The sequence below is a fragment of the Thunnus albacares genome, chromosome 9, assembly GCF_914725855.1.
Source record: "Thunnus albacares chromosome 9, fThuAlb1.1, whole genome shotgun sequence".
Taxonomy (NCBI): domain Eukaryota; kingdom Metazoa; phylum Chordata; class Actinopteri; order Scombriformes; family Scombridae; genus Thunnus; species Thunnus albacares.
Window position 1 is genome coordinate 10,638,185 of NC_058114.1, and position 23,185 is coordinate 10,661,369.

The following is a 23,185-nucleotide window of genomic DNA, read 5'->3' on the forward strand; positions in this document are numbered from 1 at the left end:
GAATGAGGTTAGTGCTTCTGGAGCAGAACAAAGAATTTCCATAAAAGGGACAGAGGTCAAGTGAGACATATTAATAATTAGAGTCCAGAAGTGATTCAAGAGCTGTGCACCAGAGCATTATGATACCACACAAGGGAAGAAACTAAATGTCAGCTAAATAAAGGTCATATAAGGTAGGAGGGAAGGTAAGCCAAACTTCTTACAAGGAGCTTTTTTAAACACTGCGGCATAAACAATATGAATTGATTATGTAATATGTTCCCCTCTGTTTATCAAATGTGTTGCTCTACCCCTGCAGCATTAACATGACTAACTGCCGCATGGTAGGAGGTGTAGTAACGCTGTGACGAATGAGCTGAAAACACTTAAAAACCTTTGGGACTCATCTATTCTTATCCAAACCTGACAAGCCAGCTGTGGTCAGGCAGGCTGTCAGCATTTGTCTCTCACTTACACACACACACAAAGAAACACACACACTCACATCCTCTCCCTGTCAGTAGTCTTGGAAACTCCTGAAAAACCAAAAATATTGTTCGATTTTGTTTGCTAAGAAGAGGCTGCTTATGTAAGCCAGTAGAAAGGCTTCAGGAAATATTGCTTTTCTTCTCTGATTGTATTAGGTCTTCCATTTCTCACAGTGCAACCAATAAAGCTCTCAGCACAGAGCATGCAATATCCACCCAGACGACAAAACACATTTACCACTCACATGGCGAGAGCACACAGACCGTTGGTCTAGCCATTTGTACACGCAAGCGGAGGCCAGGAGAAAAAAATAAAATCAGTCAAAAAAGTCAGATTATCATAACAACAGTGCAGTCATCTCAGGAGGGAAAATACAGGCATATGTACTGTAGTTAAGGTTCACACCAATCAGGCACAACATTTGCTTTTAAAAAGAAATGAACACACGTTACCTTAAAAGAAGAAAAATATTCAGCCATATTAAAGATTTGCAAACAACCGGTCACGACTAGTACCTGATGCACAGAGTAGCTGTATTGTGATTCAGTGAATATACAGTATTGCAGATGGTTGGCTAAGCACTGAGGGTATTAGCTCCACAAAGACACAAATGCGCACAGTGGGTACATTATTTTTCAGTGAGGGACACTTTTTACTAACCTCAGTACTCTTTCTTCTGTGTTCATATCTTCTACTTTTTATTCAGGCAACTAGTTTGGGGACAAACACGCTCACAGATTTTTATCATAATACGCAGGTGTTTAATACATATGTTTCACTTGTTAATACATTATGAAGTAATACTGCCTGTAACCATTGTTACTGTTCAGTCATGTTGTCCAAGAATAAGATATATATTTTTCTATTTTATATGTCACTATATATATAGGGACTAGAATTTATTTTGTGATTCAAATATGGGGTTGATATGGGGAAACTTTGGTCTTCTACTGCCTTAAATGCATAACAATAGGCTTTGTCAGTGCTACTAGTAATGGAGTTAAAGGTTCTGATGATTGTGGAGGACTCACAAAACTTTCAGTAGGATGTATAAAGTAGTTAAAGGGGACATATCATGCTTTTTGTGACTCTGTTATTTTTATACCGTTGTGATGTCAGATGTCTTTTGGTTAAAGGTCCATAACTTGAGGCGAACGTATGTAAAAATGCTCCCTGCTAGTCAAAAGCCCAGGCTTCAACCTGCGCTGAATGCATCTGTTACCTCTACTTCAGGCTTGAACATGTATAAATGTATTTGAGAAGTTTCCATTTAGAGTAAAGAACGAGAATAAGAAGTGAGATCCTGCTACTATAGTTTGTTTCATGGTTTGTTTACGTAGCCTCCAGAACCACCGGAAGTCTCCTGAAGGGCGACTTGCAGAAGATGGCTGATCAGAATGGAGCGAGCTCCACGGGAGGGGGGCCTTAAAGAGACAGTAGCTAAAACGGCCTGTTTTAGACAGAGGCTGAACTGAGAGGCTGCATAAAGAGCCAGTAGATATATGAGGAGTTTTTTGAACTGTAAATCATGCAAAGATATTCCAGTAGAGCTCCAGATGAAAAATACAGACCAGGAAGTATGCATGATACATCCTCTTTAAGGAGATCCCAGAGCAATATTATTTATGGAGACCAGAAATCTTTGTTGTGCTCCTAGGTTTTAATAATGGAGTGAGTGCAAGTAGAGAAAATGTGGTTTATGGGAAATTGTTTTTTCTGCATAAACAGCAGGAGGTCAAATCAAAATTCAAATCTTCTAATTTACATTGTTTGATATACTATGTTAAACAATCTGAAATCATGTTTCAGCTCTCCGGCAGGTCATCTGTGCTTTATTTATACAGGAAATAAAACAAAACAAAAAGAAAAGAAAAGAAAAGAAAAGAAAAGAAAAGAAAAGAAAAGAAAAGAAAAGAAAAGAAAAGAAAAGAAAAGAAAAAATCAGGGAATGCCAAGAAAGACCCTGAGAAAAACTATGACAGGATTTTAAAATTGATTTTCCTAAGTTTGTGTGAGGCAGCCCTGTTTGGCTAAATATGGTCAAAATCCTGTAATGTGCATCCACCTTAATACTGACATCAATGTTGTATAGAAAGTTAGTGCAGTCGCAGGAGGGAACAACTAAACAAAACTTTATTCTTTGTCTTTCAAAGCCAGTGTCTTTCAACGAGGAAAGCCTCACTATGTGCATTTCACAACAGCAGTTCATTCTACCTTCAGCAATCTGGTCTTTGATATTACAGAGGGAGCGGTCAATAGTGGCTTTAGCTCTCTCTGTTATTATCCCTCTTACAAAAAAGTCACATCTTCTTGTGACTGCACCCACCGCCAGTGCGCGTCGTACTCCAGATGCATTTTACCGTTCATTTTGCAAGTATCCAAGTCAATCTTTCCATTTTTGTAAGGTTTGAGTTTAGGGCTCTGGCTCGTCCCCAGTTTCTCGCTGAGGCAGGGGCGGGTTGGGCTGCCTGTTTGTGTAGTTGTTTTTTCCAGGATGCCATTAGCCTTAATGGATTGTGTCAGAGTATTGTTCTTAGAAACAAGGCTTCCCTTACCGGTCTCTGCAGCCTTGGTCCAGACTGCAGGATCTTGCTTGGACCCCTCAGACTTGGCTTTAGGAGAGCTGCCAGGAATTGCTGGTTTCCCTGTTCCAGTCCCAGCAATACCAGTCCCAATGACAGCACTGATAACCATAGTCCCAGGTCCAGTTTTCACCTCTGTCCCATTTCCAGCCACAGTTCCATTCTCATTTACCCCAGCCCGAATCCCTATTCCAACTCCACTTCCAGCCCCGGCACCAATAGACTTCACTCCAGTCATAGCCGCAGTAACCATGGCCCCGGGGCCTCCCGCTATCCGGCCCCCAGCAGCAGCCTCTAAGACCAGTGGTGTGGAGGAGCAGATGACCGACTCCGAGCTGGAGGGGCAGTACTCATCCATGTCATCCGCCAGGGTGTCCAAGTAGCTGCCGATAGAGATGTTGTCCAGCTTGTCGTTGGGGTCCTGCAGGCTGCTCCAGGAGCCTCTCCAGGAAGTGTCAGGGCCCTCACCCAGGCTGTACTGACTGCTGGTCAGGCTGCTGCAGCGGCTCGTCAGTGTGCTGCGCTCCTCCAGCAGCCACTTCACCGCCTCGATGCCCTCGTGAACTGCCAACAACTGCTGCAGGATCTTCACGTCCACCGAACGCAAGTGGGCCTGCGCAGACATAGAAAGGACAGACAGGAAACAGTGAAGTTGTTTGTTGGTTCTTATGATTATTTTTTATTATGTTTACATTTTGATAGTTTGCAGTTTTCAATAGGAAAGAAAAAGTTACATGTAAGAAGCAGACAAACTCTGAACCCAAGTGTTATTGAAATCTGGAGCTCATCAATTCAGAAACTCCAGGAGATGTGGATATCTTATGCAAAAAGATTAATTGATAAACACAAACTTGATGGGCCAAGGAGATAGCAGTTACATTTCAAAGTGCCGGTGTAGACCCAGTGTAATTCCACAGCAAATGTGAGGGAAAAGAGTTAACTGAGTTATTCTCAGTTATTCCTGCAGTGCCCAGGCGATCTTGTCCCTAGTCACAACATCGCTTTAAGATTGTTTACTTTGGCACTGTCTCTATGGCAACAATCATAAAGCCAGGTCAGCTCGACCGGGAAGAAGACAGCTGTCTGTCCTTCACTGTCTGCTTGTCTAAGGAGCAGGAAAATAGAAGCATTTTCATATATGACACATGCTATATGAAAATCCCATCACACTGTGGAACCACCAGGACACTGCAGATATCTATTTCAAGCATTCAGCTTTGGCTCCGGTGACAAGTGCAAATCTCACTATAGAGCTATTAAACCTTTGCAGATGACCATAATAGGAAGTAACATATAAGAGAAGCTGGCAGGTTGAATGTGCACAGCTAAAACTGGGGAAACGAAAAAGGGGAAGGTAGATGAAAAAAACTTGGAGACTGACAGAACTAAGACAAAGAAGATTTAGGAAAGCATACTGTAAGCTGTGAATCAAACTGTTTAAAAGTGTTAGCAAGAAAATCAAACTAAAACTAACACTGCAGGAAAAGCTGTTGAGAGATGGAAATGTAATACAGTGGAAAGTTTGACACATTTTAGATCTAAAAAATCTAAATTCCATTGGAAAAGCTTTAAACTGAAGTGTAAATGCCCAATAAATGGTGCAAACTACTCAAAGATTTATTTATTCATGATGTCATCTGGTAGAAGTAAATAAAGTGATTATCAATCTGAAATAACAGCCACTGCTGCTTCTAATGTGATGTGTGTGTGGGGGAGGTTGAAAAAAAAGCTAAATGGTGAGTAAAAAGAAAAAGATGGCTGCAGTCATGGAAAAATTCCTCCCCAGAATACATTACCAGAGGTCTGCGGTGAAGTGCAGGGCCAAGAGGTGATATATGGCATCAACATTCAAAGCTGGGCCTGATGATATCCACACCTTTCTGCAGATAACCAGTTTCTCTCTTAGCTAAAACCTTTGGTCTCTCTCAGTATTTCTACATAATGTTTTTGTTTTCACTGTCTATCACTACTTCAACATATTGTCAGTGTCTCTTTCTCAAGGCTAACTCTGTTTTCTGGAATCATATACATTGCAAAATATGCAGTTTATAAACAGTATATATATAACTCTAACATGTTTGTGTATTTTGTGTCACACGATTATGGCTACTTTCAGACAGGTTTCATGGACAATTACACTTAAACAATGTACTTTGTACATTTTGTATAATTTGTAGTTTAGTCACATTTATGATTATAGAGTAACAGAAATTGAAACATAAAAGTATGTTTTAGCATTTAGGGAGGAAACATTCAGATCCTTTACTCAAGTAGAAGTATGTAAGATTTGCATAATGTACTTGGAGTATTAGAAGTAAAAGTAGTGAATTCAGAAAATTGGGACAAATATTATACTATTATATACTGTACATATTAGTAGGTTATTAATGCTGTTGAATTAATTTGTAAGAAACCTTATAGTTGGTCTAATCTAAACTATTTTACACTATTGGGCAGTTAACCATAATTGGAAATAATTGGAAAAACAGTTAGGAGCAGCTGGCAGGTTTTGCAGTGCTAAAAATAGGGAAACATATAAGGTGAAGGTAGAGGAAAAAAGCTTACAGATGGATGTAAAAGACAGAAATAAGAAAAAGAAGGTTACTATTATATATAGTAGATTGGTAGTAGAGATAGTAGTAGTAGTAGATTTTAGTAGATTGTTAATGCTGTCGCATTAATGTGTATGAATCATTTTGCTATTATAGTTGGTTGAGGTGGAGCTAATTTAAACTGTTTTAGACTGTTGGGTAGTTAAATCAAAATAAATGCATCATATTTTATGATGTATGATGTCAGACAAAATACACAAACACTGCATGTTCATATACAAACTATAAACTGTATATTTCACAGCATATATGATTCTTATAGATTGTGTAGTGATACAGCAAAACATGTATAAAAATGGTCAAACCTGCATATGTAACATTTTTACCAATGGCAGGTAGAAGTGAAGGGACCTTAAGCCAGTAAGACCTTTACTCTCTGACCTTTTGGAGTCTTTGCATATCTCTCTTTTCCTGTATGGGGTCCTTATGACCTTCCAGGTCATGTCAATAAAACAGTGGAGGGGAACGTATTGATTGTTCCAACCTGCCAAGCTATTTATCTGTTGGGTCTGCATGATGTTAGTTGTGCCTCAAGCTGACTGACGCTTCACTGTGGATTTAGTCTATAAAGCTCTGTCATTATCCATCAGTGTTGTTAAAACCTCCCTGCTAAGAGACTCTACCATCTACAAGAAAAAACATGGAGAAATGTAAGGAAAAAAAATATCTCTCGTACATCTTCTGAATGCGTAAGTGGTGGCTGACCTTTGTATAAACCAGTCACCATTCAGAACAGCTAACACTGCTGGCTGCAGGGTGAAACTACTTGGCACATTTTTTAGTCCACTTCAATTCAATGTCTCTCCTTTGTCTTTCTAAGTATCCGGCCCACTGTGGTTAAAAAAGCCACACAGTAGGAGGATGATTTAGATCAGTGGTTCCAAACCAGGGTGTCAAAATCCCCTCAAGCGGTCCCAAGATAAATCTGAAAAGTCATAAAACGTTTTTTTGTGACCTTTTACTAACTTTTCTCATAAAATATTGGTTACTTTCACCTCTGACAATGTGTACGCAATCTTTGGTTGAGCAGCTCACAACTCATGTCCGTATGCAGGCCATAAAAGGGGGTCAAAAGTGCTTCATTTTAACAATTCAAAAAGGTTGGGAACCACCGATTTAGATGATACTGCATCCTCATGTTGAATAAAGTTGATTTGACTTTTATTATTCGCAGGCAATTATGTTATCCGTATCAAACTGTCATCACAGCTAATGTCAATATGGGCCTTCATGATTAGCTTAAGCACCATTTGAATGCCTTGCACCACTTTAATGTGCTGTTTATGTGTTCACAGTAAGTGACTTGTGAGGACTTAAATGTTTGCAGGCTTACACAAACCTAAACCATAACCTTGCTTTACCCCAACCCTTAACCCAAACCCAAACCCAAACCTAAACCTAAGCATAATCTTAATTTCAACCAAAAACCAAGCCTTAATCCTATAATATGTATGGTTGAGGTTGTGGGGTTCAGAATTTTGGTGATAGATGGGGGATGAGTCACTATAATGTGACTGTGTGAACAGATGTTTGTCCCCAAAACGATTAATACAAGTACACAGAGACATGAGCTAAGAAGCAGAAAAGACACCTGTAGCAGGAGATGAGGCAGGACATCGCTTTACAGGAAAGTAAAGGTGTGAGCTTTGTGGTCAATGTTGTGCATCTCGGCTCATGGCAAGGTCAAACTCAACACTGAATTACACCGGTAGACAGAGCTCTACCAACACATGATGAAGGATAAATAAATGAAGGGAGTGAGGAAAAAAGGATATAAATATAAACATCTATCCACTCTATATGAAACAAACATAATATGATAAATCCACACAGGGAGGAGCGCTGGACAAAAAGAAGATCAACAACCACAGCTTCGTGTCTGTGTGTGTTAGTGTGTGTGTGGCTGTAAACCTCCTGGCATCCTGAGGCGTAGACATGAGGGGTGGGGTTCAGGTTTGAGGTTTGAGGGTTTGAAGCTGGAAGAGACTGAGTGCGTAATGAGGGTGGCAGTAAAAGTAGCTCCATGCCTGTCAGCGCTGAGGTGGCACAACGCTAACGAAGCTGTGAGCTCCACTCGTCTGCTGCTGAGAGGATAGATCCTGTAAATTATTCTTTAGTGGGACGGTTGCATTTTAACACAATTTAGGAAAAATCTCTGATGGTACTGTACCTGAACCAAACATAACAATTTGTATCAACAATTACATGTAGACACCAAAAATTTGACAATTTTCATCAATTTTAAAAGGCAGTTTATGACTAGCCTCGGAAATATATACATATTTATTTTGATTTTTAGGGTAATGATCTGTGGACATTTATGTGAAAGAAAATCATGTTGGTGTTTGGTGTTTTCCTCCAAAATATATAACCATAGCAAGAGCAGAATTATCATCATGCAGTTTCCAGGAAAGAAGTGTAAATTTATTTTAATTAAAAAACATTAAATAATAGAAACACAAATGTAAAAATAGTTTATTTTATCATCTAAAATGCATGACTACAGTTGCTTGTGGTCACAGCAATGCCTTTTATTTTGAAATCAATGTAGAGACAATATTTGATTGTTACTGACTAACAAGAATCATTTTCTTTTCTTTTTTTTGTCTACATGCCCGTCTTTGTGCCAACAGTGGAAAGCCTTCTAGTCAGCATGAATGCCAATCGTGTCTTGCATTGTGTGCTGCTGCTGTTCCTTGAGGAAATTCTTTCCACTGCATTATTTTCATTATTTACAGACTGATTATGGTCTTTAATTATACAATGAAGTCAAAACATACTCATTACGGAGAGGACCCTGACAAATGAAAAAGGTCAAACTGGGGCCAAATGGATTTTTATGTGACAGCAGTCGGGGTGAGAGTGGGGGGATGGATGTCCAGGACTGTGTAGCCTTGAGGACTGAAACACCATTAATCATCTTTTTTTTTCATTTTTGTTGCCATCAGTATACAGCCAAACAGATTTTAGTTTTCCTGCTCAGGCAAAAGGCCAAGCACCTTCTGGCTGATCCACAGGATTCTGGAAAGCTCATTTTCCTGCCTTTTCATCCGCTAAATTCAGTCATGTATGTACACTGCAAACAATATTTAACTAAACAGTGAATGAATTGAAGTGAAGTGAATTTAATTAAACTACAAGTATTAATAAAGAGGATTTGTTTGCTTCTTTTTTACCTTTGTATCACTTTAATTAATACATTTAGGTTTTTGACCATTGGTTAGTTACAATAAATGACTTGAAGATACTTTTGGATCTGCTGTTGTGTTCTGCGTTATTTTTGAAATTTCATGGGGTTAAACAATCAATTAATTAACTGGAAAAATAAATAAAAAGATGAATCAACACTGAAAATAAATAGTTTCAGCCCTCACATGTATGTCTGAATACATGTAATGAGGTATCTTCCTCCTATCTCTTTCAAAGCAGAAGGAACTAGTTGAGACCAAGAACGCGCCAGCACTCACAAAAACATCAGAATCGTTGGAATGTTTACTGTTATGGATATTTTGTTGGACTTGGGTTTTCTCTCAGATTGTAGTTTTTCTTGGACACTTCCTTGGACATTTTTGTCACAATTTGGATTTCATGGCAGAGGAAGTTGTGGCTTGAATGGCACTGAGCGCTTTGGATCACAGTGTGGAATGTTTGCTTACATGATTACATGAGAGGCACAAACCGGGCCTACAGCTGCTGCAAATAATCCGACACATTTCAGGCAAGAAGTCTTTGGAGGTGATTTCTAATATTAAGATGTTAACCGTGGTTCTTCCTTGAGGTTTACATGGTGAACTTCTTTTGTTAACAGTTGCCTAATCACACATCCAACAGACACAGAACAACGTAAACATTCATTTGAAGTCGTGTTTCTGGCTGTCTGGTGAAGGTAAGTCTGATATTCACTCTCTTTTTTTAGCTCTGTTTTTATCTTCGGTGACTCTTGAGATAAATATCTATCCCTTTAACTGCTAAATGCTTCACTATGTTCAGCAGCTTGTTTCTGTCTGCTGTTTGATGCTTGGTAAAGTCATGCTCTGTGAGCAGTGAAATTTAACCAAAACAGCAAAGTTGCAGGGTGGAAAATCAAACCAATGCTCTGCAGAGCTGAGAGGAACTGCACAGACTGGTAATAACTTTCTGACAGCTTGTTACTATGAGGGACGCCTTTCACATTACCATGTCATTTGATCCACTGTTATTATACAAATATTGATTATAGCCACTCTAAAGCAATGTCTGATCTGCCAAGTTGTCCTATTTCATTATTTCAGTAAATAATCTGTCGACTTTACTGGTCTTTCATTGTCTCTTTTCCCATCACATCCACAACACTGTTACCTTTGCTGTAGTTTGAATGTGTAGGTGTAAGTTCAAACGTTTTTTTCTTCTGATATTTCTCTTCAACATACACATCCTCAAATAGCATATTGGTAGTACAAAAACAAACTCCATATCTCAAAGTTTTATGGTTCCAGTACAGCATTATTTTACATGTTATTGTAGACCAGTTTCCCCCAGTAATATGCTAAATTATGCATCAAGATGCTCCAGAATCTGATCAGATCCATCTTCTCTTTTGTGGGAATGTGTGGTGTAAGAATGCAGTTTCAATGATGTACTGACAAACTGAGTCTAAACACAGACATTCAGTCTTGATTGTGATAACATAAGTACAGCTGAAGCCTGATCCGTGACGCAGACTCTCTCACGTGGCGGATACAGCTTCCCAATGTCACACAGCCATACCTAACAGACTGCTGAATCACTGCCAGCAGAGACATCACAAGCACACATCAGTGCTCACATTCACCAGCAAAATAAACACTCGTCTCTATTGGCGCAGTCTCTCTCTCTCTCATGGTGTCACTGTCTGTCGTTTCACCTTCCCAATCTAAATCAAGCAGACACACAACGCCCTTGCAGTCACCATTAGACAGAAGGTCGGCCCTGTCCCTCTATAAACCTCCAACTGCTCCATCTGTCTGCATTCACCACTGAATGCTTCATAAAATATGCACTCATCCTCGCTGTTCTCCTACTCATTTTCTTTTTAGTGTCTCTGTATTTGACAGCTGTTTTTTCTTTCCTTCTTCCCTCTCTTTTATTCTGTTTCTCCTTTTCAGAACCAGAAAACATGTCTTAGATTGAAATTTGGCACAGTAAAAGTCAAACAAAATAAAAAATACATGTTTAATTAAATTACAATAAAACCTGGAAAAACATTCTACCATGTTTCAATCCTGATTTACCCAAAAAAATGCAAATAGAAGCTTTCAATTTGATACACTGCTTTTCACAGATTTACAATGTTTAGACTAATGTTTTACGGATTTACAATGTTCAAATTACTTTCTGCATAGCTGTGGAAGACGCATAGAGCCCAAATCTCATCAGCAGATACTAGATAGAAAATAGAACAGTTTCGACACACAAGACACATAAGACGACTCATTCTAACGTAAGAAGAGAGTGGGATGATAGATTGTTACTGTATGAAAAAAACACAATATGGTTTTCCTCTGGTGCAACTGAGGAATCCTGAAATATGAGAATTCCTTTCAGCTTCAGTGGTAAGTTTTATGCATCAAGATGATAAAGAGTGTGATGGAGGAATGAAGGAGCTCAGGTCATTTTGGCAACTAAAAGTCCTACATTGATTGCCTGTGACCAGAGAGAGGAGGAAGGCTAAGATTAAATAGACTAGATTTTGAATCCCTTCATCTCTGCTCTGCGCTGAAAACTGACTTTGCACTGACATTCATCCTCCCAGAGGTGGATGACAGAGACAGAAAGTGACAGGGGAAAGCTACAGAGATACACAAGCAGACATGGAGAGAGAGAGAGAATGACCTAGGGGGAACAGCATTCGCCTTGTATATCTCTTTTGATAGCTGAAATACAGGTGCTGATCATGAGTAAAATGCAGCTAGTACAAAAAAATGCCTTCAGTGTATGTGTGTGTGTGTGTGTGTGTGTGTGTGTGTGTGTGTGTGTGTGTGTGTGTGTGTGTGTGTGTGTGTGGCCGACTGCTAGTCTTCCGCGGTTTGAAAGGAGTGTCTCTATATCCAGTAAATCTGTTTAGATCAGAGGAGAGCATGTCTTCCATTAGACAGCTGGAGACGTGTGCAAAAGACAGGAGCTTTAAAACTGTCATGCAGAGATGAACAGCAACACTAAAATCATTAATAAAAACATTTATTTGCCTTCAGTTCGCACTGCCGTAAAATGTTCTCTACCGTGTCAAGACATAACTGTTAAGAAAACGTGTGTATGTATAAAGTCTGTTTATTCACAGACAGCCTGCAACCAGAAATCAGAGAGCTAAGAAGATCAACACTAAAAGCCTTTCCAGTAATGACATCCACTTTCTATACATGTGTCAGTCATCTCTTCTATCCTATTATCCATATTACTGCAAGAAAAATGATGAAAGGATGGATTTTCAACATTAAAGAAAAAGCCTGTTGATGAATTAGTAAATTAATCAACAGCAACTTTGACAACCAGTTAATCATTTAACTCATTTATTAAGTAAAAAGGCCAAACATTTGCTTTTTCCAGTGTCTCAAATGTGAGAATTTTCCCACCGTTTCATATCATTATATGGATTAAATATCTTTAGGTTTCAGACAAAACAAGCTATTTGAACACATTACATTTGGAAATTGGGTATTTTTCACAATTTTCTCACATTTTATGGTCTAAGCAATACATCTATCAATCAAAAACAAAATTAGTTAAGAAGATTAAGGAGATTAAGCAATAAAGAAGTTAGTTAAAAAGTCTGGTAAGCAGTGAGGGATATTTTTGGTCTTGCCGTGCCATTTTAAACAGAACTTCATCATTTCACCTGATTTTAAGCTAAAACTGTGAAAGGCAAATGCACACTTAGAATATTTTGCCTTATTATATTACATTTATTTGGCTTTTGCCCACAGTGACTGACATTCAACACAATAGGCACAAGAGCTAGATGTCACCAAAAACTGGAAATTGAATCCTCCGAAATAAACAACTAAAAGCGAGTTCAGAGTGCTACTGTTGTCTTGATCAAAGTCTTGATTAAATCTTGTAAGATTTTGATGTTTTAATAGATGCAACAATCCTCAGTTTTACTCCCATGTTGTAATTCAGGCTGATGCATGTGTCAAGTGACAAGTCTTTGTCTGGTGAGGTTTACATACACGTTAAGCGTGTTTGTTCCAGTCAAACATAAAGTACAGTGTAACAAGAAATACAGCGCCACATCCTGTTTTTCCTGACAATTAACAAGGAGCAAAGCAACATTTCATTGCTGGTGGTGACACAGTGACAGCATGGCGCGCGCACACACACACACACACGCACACACACACACACACTTACATCCTTGATCTTACAGTAAACAGATGCTGCAGCCCACCATCACTATTCTGAGCGATTGCAGATACAGTAGAGTAACATATGAATGAGGGACACAAGAGCAAAATACACTAATACACATGAAAAGTGAGAAAAAGAAGCAGATGTTACTCTATTGCTAAACATCCTGTGTGTGTGAATGTCTGTGTGTCTTATGAGTCAGAATTAGACAGAAAGTGTTCAGTATCAAAAAAACAACAACAAAAAAACACATCCAGGGTTACTTCCAGATTAAGTACACAAGTGCATGCATATGTAAGCTTTTCCATTTAGCTTCACTCTGCAGGCACTCTGTCTGCACATGCATTACTGCACATCTTACTAAGCAGATTTTTTTCAATTCAATTCAACTTCATTTTTATAGCGCCAGATCACAACAGGAGTTATCTCAGGGCACTTTTCACATAGAGCAGGTCTAGACTGTACTCTTTAATTTACAGAGACCCAACATTCCCCCATGTGCAAGCATTTGGCAACAGCGGCAAGGAAAAAACTCCCCTTTAACGGGAAGAAACCTCAAGCAGAACCAGGCTCTAGGTGGGCGGCCATCTGCCTTGACCAGTTGGGCTGAGAGAGAGGAAGAGCTTTCTGATGAAAGTGCAAAGTTCAGAACTCCTCTTTTGCACTCTCGACACTACACCAATCCCATAGATGAATGAAGCAAGCACACACACACATACACACACAAGCAGGAGCAGCCTGGCTCTGTGCTGGAAGTTTCACTCCCCTCTAGTTAGGAAGTGGCTCTTTATCACTATCACTTGTCTCTCGATCCTCCCTCCTTTGCAGTAGGCCTGATTAATGAGTAAAACTGTTAACAAATCAGTCTGGTCCTTTGCTCTTGACAGATTTATAGAAACTCTCTGGATGCTTTGGGAATCTAAACTGGGGGCTTTGGTCAACTATTCACTCTGGAACTCGCTGACAACAGTGTCTGGAGGTTACAACAGTTCATTTCTCTACAACTTTCACATTTTTGACAGGCTAATAATTTTTATTACTCCCTGTGAAATTAATAGGCTCATAGAAATGTTGGAGGATAAATATTGGCCTCTGTGAATCCTAATTTTGATAAAACTGGTGTTTCAGAAATATAGCCGATATTTATACATATCGAGTTATCAACACATCACCACGGTGCCATCAGGAGTTTGTAATGTGACTGTAAAGCCTCTATCTCCACCTCTAGCCGCATGGACGTTGATGGAGGATGGAAGTGTCACGCTTGAAGAATTGGGGAAACACTCAATAGCAGTAAATGCTTTCAATAAAAACTTGCCATATGATAATGTTTCATACAGTAGTGTTTCAATATAATGACTAGTATAATGACTGCAGCCAATGATTATTTTAACTATTCATTCAACTGTCGATCATTTCGTATATAAAATATCTGATTATGTGAAAAAATGTCTCAGTTTCCTGGAATTTTCTTGAGTCTTTATATGTTTTGTTTTGTCCAAAAATAGTTCAAAACCCAAAGATATTCAGTTTACAATTGCAAACAACCAAGGAAACCGGCAAATATTTACATGTGCGAAACTAGAAGCTGGCATTTTTGCTTAAAAAAATTACTCAAAAATAGAGCATAGCCTTAGTTTAGGCAGAGCACTGAAGTTGCACTTGGTCTCAGCTGTGATGTGAATATTCTTCACAATCACTGACTCATCCACAGCTGTGTGGCTGATAAACATCCGATCACATTCATGCAGGTGTACTCCACGGATTCAGCCCGTCCTCAAAGGAAAAATGACAGTATAGGCTGAAAATTTGGTTGGAAAAAAACGACCTATAGTTACGTTTGAGTGACAGATGCCATCTAGTGGCCATAGCAATAATGACCCGGAGAAGTGACGCAGTTCAGATGACGTCAATACAAGGTGGCGGGTTGGGTGGATGGCAAGACAGATACATGGCAAAAAGTGGACTTAGCTGCAGGAGCTGACAGCTGTTCGCTTCCCGTTTCCAACCGCAAGTCGGAACAGCTTTTTAAAAACTATTGTCATGGTGTTTACTGTTGTTATGACGATGAAGGTTGCCTAACTTTAAGGAAGAAGTAACTTTAACCCAGTGATCATTTTAACCAAAACCATGATCTTTCCCTAACCCTAACCAAGTGTTTTTTGTGCCTAAACCCAAAGAGACGTTAATCAAAGCGTTGTCACACCATAAAACATAATTATATTTTAACAGTGATTTGTAATGGTTTTGGACAGCTGTGATAGAAGCGGCATATTACAAAAAGCTCCCATGGGTCTCTCTGGGGCGCATGGCACAATCGGCCAATGTGGTCGTTTAATGATGAGGATGTGTTGGCCGATTACACTCTTGCTAATGCAGTGTGCTGCTGCAGCTCCCTCCTCCACCCCAACCTCTTCCTTATGTGGTATTTCATATTTTAACTAAGATTTAATGTTTATGTATGTTAGAGGGATTAGCTCTCTAAGCAGGACCCTCGTCGCTGCTCAGAGAGCTCCCTCAAACAGCAGAGCCTTTTCAGTCAAATCTAAGTGTATAAACATTTGCTATAAATGGTCATTCCTTTTCAAAATCAAAATTGTTGCCCACTAATTATACTGGTGGCCTACTAATTAATTAATCTGTCTAATGCTGACACATCTGGTAATTTATTGCAGTCGTGCAGTACTGTAATATTATGGTGCATACTGTTATAGTAGTATTAATGTGAGCTTGCCTGGTGTACACTAGACACAACAAAGATTTCAATGCCAAGTATGAATTAAACTCAACTAAATTACATAGTAAATGCAAGATATATGACGTTAAGAGGGTGTGTTGAGAGGGTCAAATTGTATTTAAAGGCCAAAATTCTTAAAACTACTGCTGAGTGTAAGTGTTGGGTTACCGTGAGGAGAGCACCATTTCCTTTCTAGGACTCCTCTGACTCCTGTTTCTAAATTGCATTTTCACCGCCAGCATCCTGTGGGTTCCACAAATCCTGGAGTGAAATAAGTTTCTATTTTCTAACATGTGACCAAACTGATAATGTGTTTTGGATGTTTAAATGTAACCAATGTGTTTTGGAGCAACTCTCTCAGAAGACCACTTGCTTTGTTTGGGAGGCTTGTGGTGACAGTGCATGTGCTCTGTATCACAACCACAAACTGGGTGCATGCCTGCATCTGCCAAAGGAATGTATGACATACGTGATCACAGAAGGGAAAAAAACAACTGTAGAGTGGTGCATTATTGCTACAGGCCCTACGCTGTTTGTGGGAGGGGGGAGTCCATATAAATAAGAAGACAGAAAAATGTGCGTTCAATGGAACAAATCAACCACCGTAAAAAGAAACCGAAATAATCTACTTTCATTGTCTTTACAGAAAAACAAAGAACAGAAGAAATGCTTGATGATAAACATAGAAGCCAAAGCTGGAACCGGTAACAACTTGATTTGTTGTGAACAGTAGCATACACACTGTAAAATTGTGAAAAAGACTCTAATAAATTGGCAATATCATTAATAAGAGAACGATGGAAAGAATAAAGGGATTCTATGGATTTCTCAAGGTCAGAAAACACCATAAATTTCCAGTTCAGTCACACTGAGAGTCCCTACTGGATTAATGGTTACTGTTCAGATAATGAGTCACATATTAATGCTTAACTAACTGGTAACTAAGCATTAACTAGTCCTGTGTTAACATGTAAGTTTGTGCCCATATGCTGACAAATGTTAGTACATTTTAAAATTACACAATAATAAAACAACATTAAGGAGAAATGTATATCATCATTAATCCATCCATTTTCAATAACTGCTTATCTTTGCAGGGTCATGGGGCGCTGGAGCCTATCCCAGCTCTCTAAAATAATAATCTGATAAAATTAGTCAGCATATCATAATATGCAAGCACAAATTATAAATAACTAAAAAGCACTGGTTAGTGGGGTTCCTGGTATACTAATAACTGCTAAAGGCATCTTAAACTTGTGCAGTCCTGCAGTGCACAATCCATGGCAATGTCACAGGAAATAAAACGGAGATTTGAAAATCTTGGCATTGACTTCAGAAATGAAGCTTTTATGGACAGTTCACAAGAAAGTTGACATTTAGCAGGGAGTTGCAAGGTAGACTCTTGAGTGCACAGCAGGGACCTGAGAAGAAAAAGGGCTGGACGATGTCACTTTTTCATAAAACATGACCATGTCTGCTGATGTTCAGTTACTCTGTCAGACACCTTGCACTTTGAATGTTGGGATGTTATATTTAGTCTTTAATAAGAATTTGATAGCTATGGTGAACAAGAAATGGCTTTCAAAAATTTATAATGGACTTTTAATAGCTATCATCACTTGAGGAAAATTGAAGAGATCTCTCTGTATCTGTAAACTACCCTAAATGAGGAGCAGGAAAAAGCAGAAACCTTTTTCAAATAATTAAACTTGATGTTATTTAGTACTGTGCGGTTTTTCATTAAGTACAGTAATATAGCCCAGGCTTTCAGGAGTTGTACAACTCAGTGACTGTGCTGCTGTACCAATGCTTTCAACCATGCATGTCTGAGTCATGACAAACTGATCTGCTCATAAATGTTAGTATTCACAACAACACTGTTTAGGGAATAATAAGGTTTAGATTGTTCACCTTTCAATGTTGTATACTGGTGATGTCAGCGAATAGCGAATGCCACATCTTGGAAAACGGAGTCTGCCACACATCCAACAGTGTGAGCCATCGCGCGCGCGCGGGCACACACACACACACACACACACACACACACACACACACACACACACACACACACACGCACACACACATACAATCGAGTGCAACATTCTTACCATCTCCATCTTCAATTTCTTGATCTTTTCATCCAAACTCTTCTTCCCCGTATCCTTACTGGTATCGTGCGCGGTGGCCAGCTTGGCATCTCCCCGGATAGAGGACGCCTCCTCCCGCATCCACCTGAGCAAACCCTCGGGGGTCTTCCGGCCGATTTTCACCTCTATGTCTTTCAGATCTGGGATGGTCTCGCTGGCAGCAATGCCTTCATCCATTGTCGTGGTCATACGTAAAAAAAACGAAGAAATCCGCAGGACAAAGATTACGTCCTTTTCGTTTCTTGGAAATTGTTGCCTGTCAAGCTGCGAGAGTCACTTCCTATAGGATTGTATGGCATCATATGCGACTCCAGCTGAGTTGGACTGCGCCAGGAGAGAAAAACAATTTGACAGCATCAACACAGCAACGTGTGAATGATTATTCCAGCAGAGTAATGCAGAGAAAAATCCGTGTTTACTGATTTAGCTGTATTATCATCTCAATGAAGCTGCTATATCTCAATTAACTAATGATCATCAAGTTTAAGATGAAAAAAAAATCCTCTATTTTGCTGTTTATTTCCCGAGTCTTGTTGATAGGTTCCTCTCCAGCGGTAAATACAGTCCGCTCTCCAGAGTCCAGCGTCACAGAGTGTGATCGCTGGAGGCCGGTGAGGCTGATGTGTCTTGTTGGAGATCCCTACGCTGAGCTACATTGCGCAGATTCCACCTGCATGATGACAGCAAGCAGCAACCGCAGAGTGGGAACAGAGACTCCAGACTGTCAAGTCAGCCAGAGTTACATCAAGCAGCTTCCGGTAAAAGCTTCAAACAAAACATGCATAAAGGAACACGTTGGCTATCAGTATCAAAATCAAAATAATACTGGGGCTATCATTCTTGTCAAAACAAAAACCTCCCTGATTGCAAAAGTATTTATTTCATTTCTTAAGAAATTCTGAATAAGCAACCAGAAAAATAAAGTATCTCACAATCATGATAACTTATCTAATGATTATGATTTTGTATGTCAAAATTACACTCAGTTTCAACTTTGTTATGTATAAAGCAAAAATGGATAATGTGCACATCCAATCCCTAGCTGGTTGGCACAGGGCCAAAAACAGCAACAAGGGAAAAGGAGAGGCTGTCCGCACACTGAAATTGGAAGTAGTTATTGCAACGTTTCCACCTGCAAGATCTACCTATAAGTAGGAGATCGCACCATGCAAATAACACCGCCAGAGACAAAACATGCAATGTAGCCCACGAGAGACCTGTAATACACTTGAAAAAAAACAACATCATTATCATTAAACAAGAAAGAGAAAAGTGTGTAGCCCACATTGTGCACAATATGTATAAGAATGTTATATGAGTTTCCAGGTCATGGCTTTATTAGGTATACCTAGCTAAAGATGATGTCTAATATAACAGAACTACTGTAATAGAAGATATAATGGTCAGCTCCTGTTAAAATTGTTTTCTAAATATGTTAATTCAATTTAACTGAGGTTGTAGTTTGTAGTGCTATTGAATTGTATTCCTTTATACTAATAGATGACTCTGATATTCTATCCTATTATTAGTGGAAAAAACACCTCTCAGTATATAACTCCATGCAATTCAACAGCATCACAAACTACAGTCTCCAAAATAACCATTATATTGAATCAACACCTGTAAAACAGGTTTTACAAAACCTGAACATTATAACCTTGATGAAGGTAGGATTTACTGTTGGGCCATTGTATGCACACTGCATTAGCTGATGTACTATATCTCATAAGTATTACTTCATAAGTAAAAAATATGACTTAGTATCTCTTAATTATGACCCACTAAGCCATGACAAGGCGACCATTTTATTAAATACAATCCCATAAATCAGACCTGAAAATAATCCTACCTATATGAGGTAGGGGTTCATTATCATGGTATACATCATTTTATATCATGATGTAGCATATTTTCAAGTCAAGTCCATTTTATTTGTATAGCTCCATATCACAAATCATACAGTTGCCTGAAGAAACCCCCCCCCCCCCCCCCCCAAAAAAAAGGAGGAGGGATCCCTCTTCCAGGACATATTGATTTCAAGAAAATCAATTGGGAAATCTATTAAATACCTGACAAATCAAAGTATCTGTCTTAATTTTGAGCCATTTTTACAAAGCAACTATCTCAGCTAAAACGAAGGCTTCAAGACTTGTTAATCTTTTTCCAGATCGTTTCACTCATGAGCTATTTAGATGTGGCAAAACCCCTGTAGGATGGGCTGGATGAAGAGACTAATCAGTGTAATGAAGTACGACAGATGTCTGTGTTACTAAAGACTATCACTCTCAATACACTTCCATACACACACGCTCACACCCTGTGGCTCTATATGACAACTTTCTCCTACACAGATTCAGTCCAGGCAGATTTTTCATCAACAGGCCAAGACCTACAAGCACTGTGGCTGCCATAATACATGGAAGCTAATGGTTATAAGACTGGTGGGCTGATGTATTATATTGGCAATGTTTTGAGGCAATGGAAATTGAATACCCGCTGTCAATGGAAATTGACATGGTTAGTTAGAAATTTCAATAAAGGTGGTGGTGAGCATAATTTTTCCCCTGACATTTTCCCCATGGCTTTGGAGGGAAAGCATTTTACAATTTGCCAAAAAAAACTATACCTGGACATCCTCCAGATGTACAGACACACAGCTAACAAGGCTTTAAAACATCCTAAGATATTCCAAATTTGCAACAGACATGAAATGAATCATCAATATCACGAAAGAATACCATTAGTCATCATTTTTGGTGAAAGTGCTCTGATATGATTCCCTGAAAATGTTGTATGTTTACTGTATGTGTCTATCACACACAGACAGACAGACCCTACAAAGAGACATTCAGTGGCGTGATCTGTAGTCATTGGAGGCCTCTGTGGAGCTGAAGAGATGCTTTTCACTGGGAACACTCACTCAGGGTGCCAGCGAGAAGCTGACTAAGAGCGGAAATACAGACGCAGTCCACAGTGATGAAGTGGCTTAGAAAGGCAGAGGGTTTTCAGATGCAAGCACTAATTGAATATAGAAGTCTGTCTCGGGGGAATGAGGGGGAGGGAGAAAAAAGTAGAAAGAGGGCTGTCTGTATTAAAAACCAATAGCCTAAAAGCACGATTAAAGATATGAAACGAACCTTTCTTCATTTTGGGGTGGGGAACAATATATACTGAATCATCAGATCCATCCATTCTTAGCAATGGATCTGTTACACACAGATAGTGAGGGTGTAACAAAGGTATTAATGGCTGAGGGGAGCTCAGCTCAGAGGGAGGAGATGGGAAGGTATAAAGTCTGGATTAATGAGGCTTTCCTCTGATCCTATGATCCTTTGTATTCAGTGTCACATCTCATGAGGGGCCCCAAATTTCCCAGTCATGCTCCTGTCAGTGTAAATGTAATGTCTATGCAGAGATGGGATTTGAAATATTTTGATGCTTGATTGCTACGTGGTTTCTGTCATTGTTCTCTTTATTAATCCGCATCAAAATGACACAATACTGTTCACAGTTTAACATGAGACCTTTCCATTTTCCTCCCTGACTGCCTGTATGTTGTTCTTCATCAGTGATACATTGGCTATGCTTTGTGTCAGAAATTGAGACAGAAACCAAAACAATTAAGTAGGTTAACAGGGGGTTAGTTTGAAAAAGAACCTTATGAGTATGTGGGACATATATCCTAATCCCACTTTACAGGGGAGTACTACTGAGGCTACAAGGATTATTAAGAGTCCACATCTCCTCCATAATATATTTGTTTTGTTGTTTACCTGCTGGAATGTTAAATCTATCCTCTAAATTGGAGCCTTTATGAGCAAAATGCTGTCGAATGTATGCCTTTGGCTTGGAGGGTGCATAGCCACACAAGCAAGCATCTGTAATCATTGTTACCATGCAATCAGCCTGGTATCCATGATGACCACCATGGCAACGGTTGTCGAGAGGAGAACATTTTCAGATTTCTGCACACCCACATTGGTACAAGTAGAAAGAGCTGCCCACAAAGAGGCAAAACTGCAGTACAAAAAAATACACAAATTCTGCAACATACTGATTGCATCTCTATCAGGGGCAGCAGAGGTGGTTCTGCACTGTTCAACCTGACTGACTGAGGTATTTGTGTGTGGGTTGTTCTGCTCATATTTGTGTGGGTTTCTACAAGGTGCTCCTGTTTCCTCCTACACCAAAAGTTATTAAAGTTTGGTTTGGGAATACACTTGTAATTGTCTTTGACCTGAGTGCCCTGTGGACTGCTTGTCCACTGCCGCTAGCTGTGTGTCCCTGCTGGTTTTTGCTCCTGCCTAACTACTGTTGTTTCAGATGCTGACACTCCCATCTGTCCTTCAGTAACCCCTGTAGAGGTACGCGCTATTCCCTGTCACCTGACTGTCCCCGCCCTCCTACACACCCCATTACCCCAGTAGTATCTATACCGGCCCATTTTCACCCTTGCCAGATCGTCTTTTGGGCTTCCTGCCACAGCTGTCCAGCCACTACTCTTGTCTGTTTTTCCTGCCTGATTTGACTCCTTGCTTGCCTTTTTGGACTTTGGCCCCTTGTTGCTCGCTCCCAGTCTGCCCAGTTTGCATTATCAGCTTTTTGCCTTCCCTTATTTTGACTTCCTGCCTGTTTTCTCTACCATAATTAAAACTCAACATTTTACCTTATCTGCTTTGCCTCTGAGTCATGCTCTTGGGTCCAAGTGTCTGTTTATTGAGCCTTGACAACACTATTTATTTATGGTATCCATTCTTTAAAAGTTGATAAGCTATTCAAGAAATAAACTTAACTGTTTTATACTAACAGGAAATTATGTAATACTTGTGCTGTTGCATGGCAATCGAACTATGACTTTAGAATAACATTGTCAATAACTGTAAATTAAATGAGCAAAAAGACAGCAAAATGTTTTTTTGTGTTATTTTTTGACGTGTTTAATTATTCTCCAGCTGTAAACCGCACCTCCATAGTCTCCATCAGACTTGGAACAATTTGAAAAACTTCCATTGACTTTTAAATTGACCTTCAGTTCCCTCAGGAGCTCATGTTTTTGAACCAATTTTATACTGGTCTTGTTATGTCTAAATTGTTCATACTAGAACCCAACTCTATTATTGTTACATCTTTCTGCAAATTTTTTGTAATTGCTTTACTCCCACATACAGCTACTATTACACCCCAGCTGTCAGAAGAGGGCTGATCTCTCTTTGAAACTGCTCTCCATAAATCCCTTAAGTGCTTGTTTTTGTGCAGTTTTTCCTTGTCTTCATGACT

General features: G+C 39.4%; 1 protein-coding gene across 1 annotated transcript; it reads right to left on the reverse strand.

The window, feature by feature from the left end:
* Positions 1 to 1,985: 1,985 nt before the first annotated feature.
* Positions 1,986 to 18,656, reverse strand: lurap1 (leucine rich adaptor protein 1). The gene is made up of 2 exons (XM_044361669.1): positions 17,870 to 18,656; positions 1,986 to 3,663 (listed from the first exon to the last, which is right to left on the reverse strand). The coding sequence occupies exons 1-2, from the start codon at positions 18,095 to 18,097 to the stop codon at positions 2,758 to 2,760; spliced, it is 1,134 nt and encodes a 377-aa protein (XP_044217604.1). The 5' UTR covers positions 18,098 to 18,656; the 3' UTR covers positions 1,986 to 2,757.
* Between the last annotated feature and the right edge of the window lie 4,529 nt (positions 18,657 to 23,185).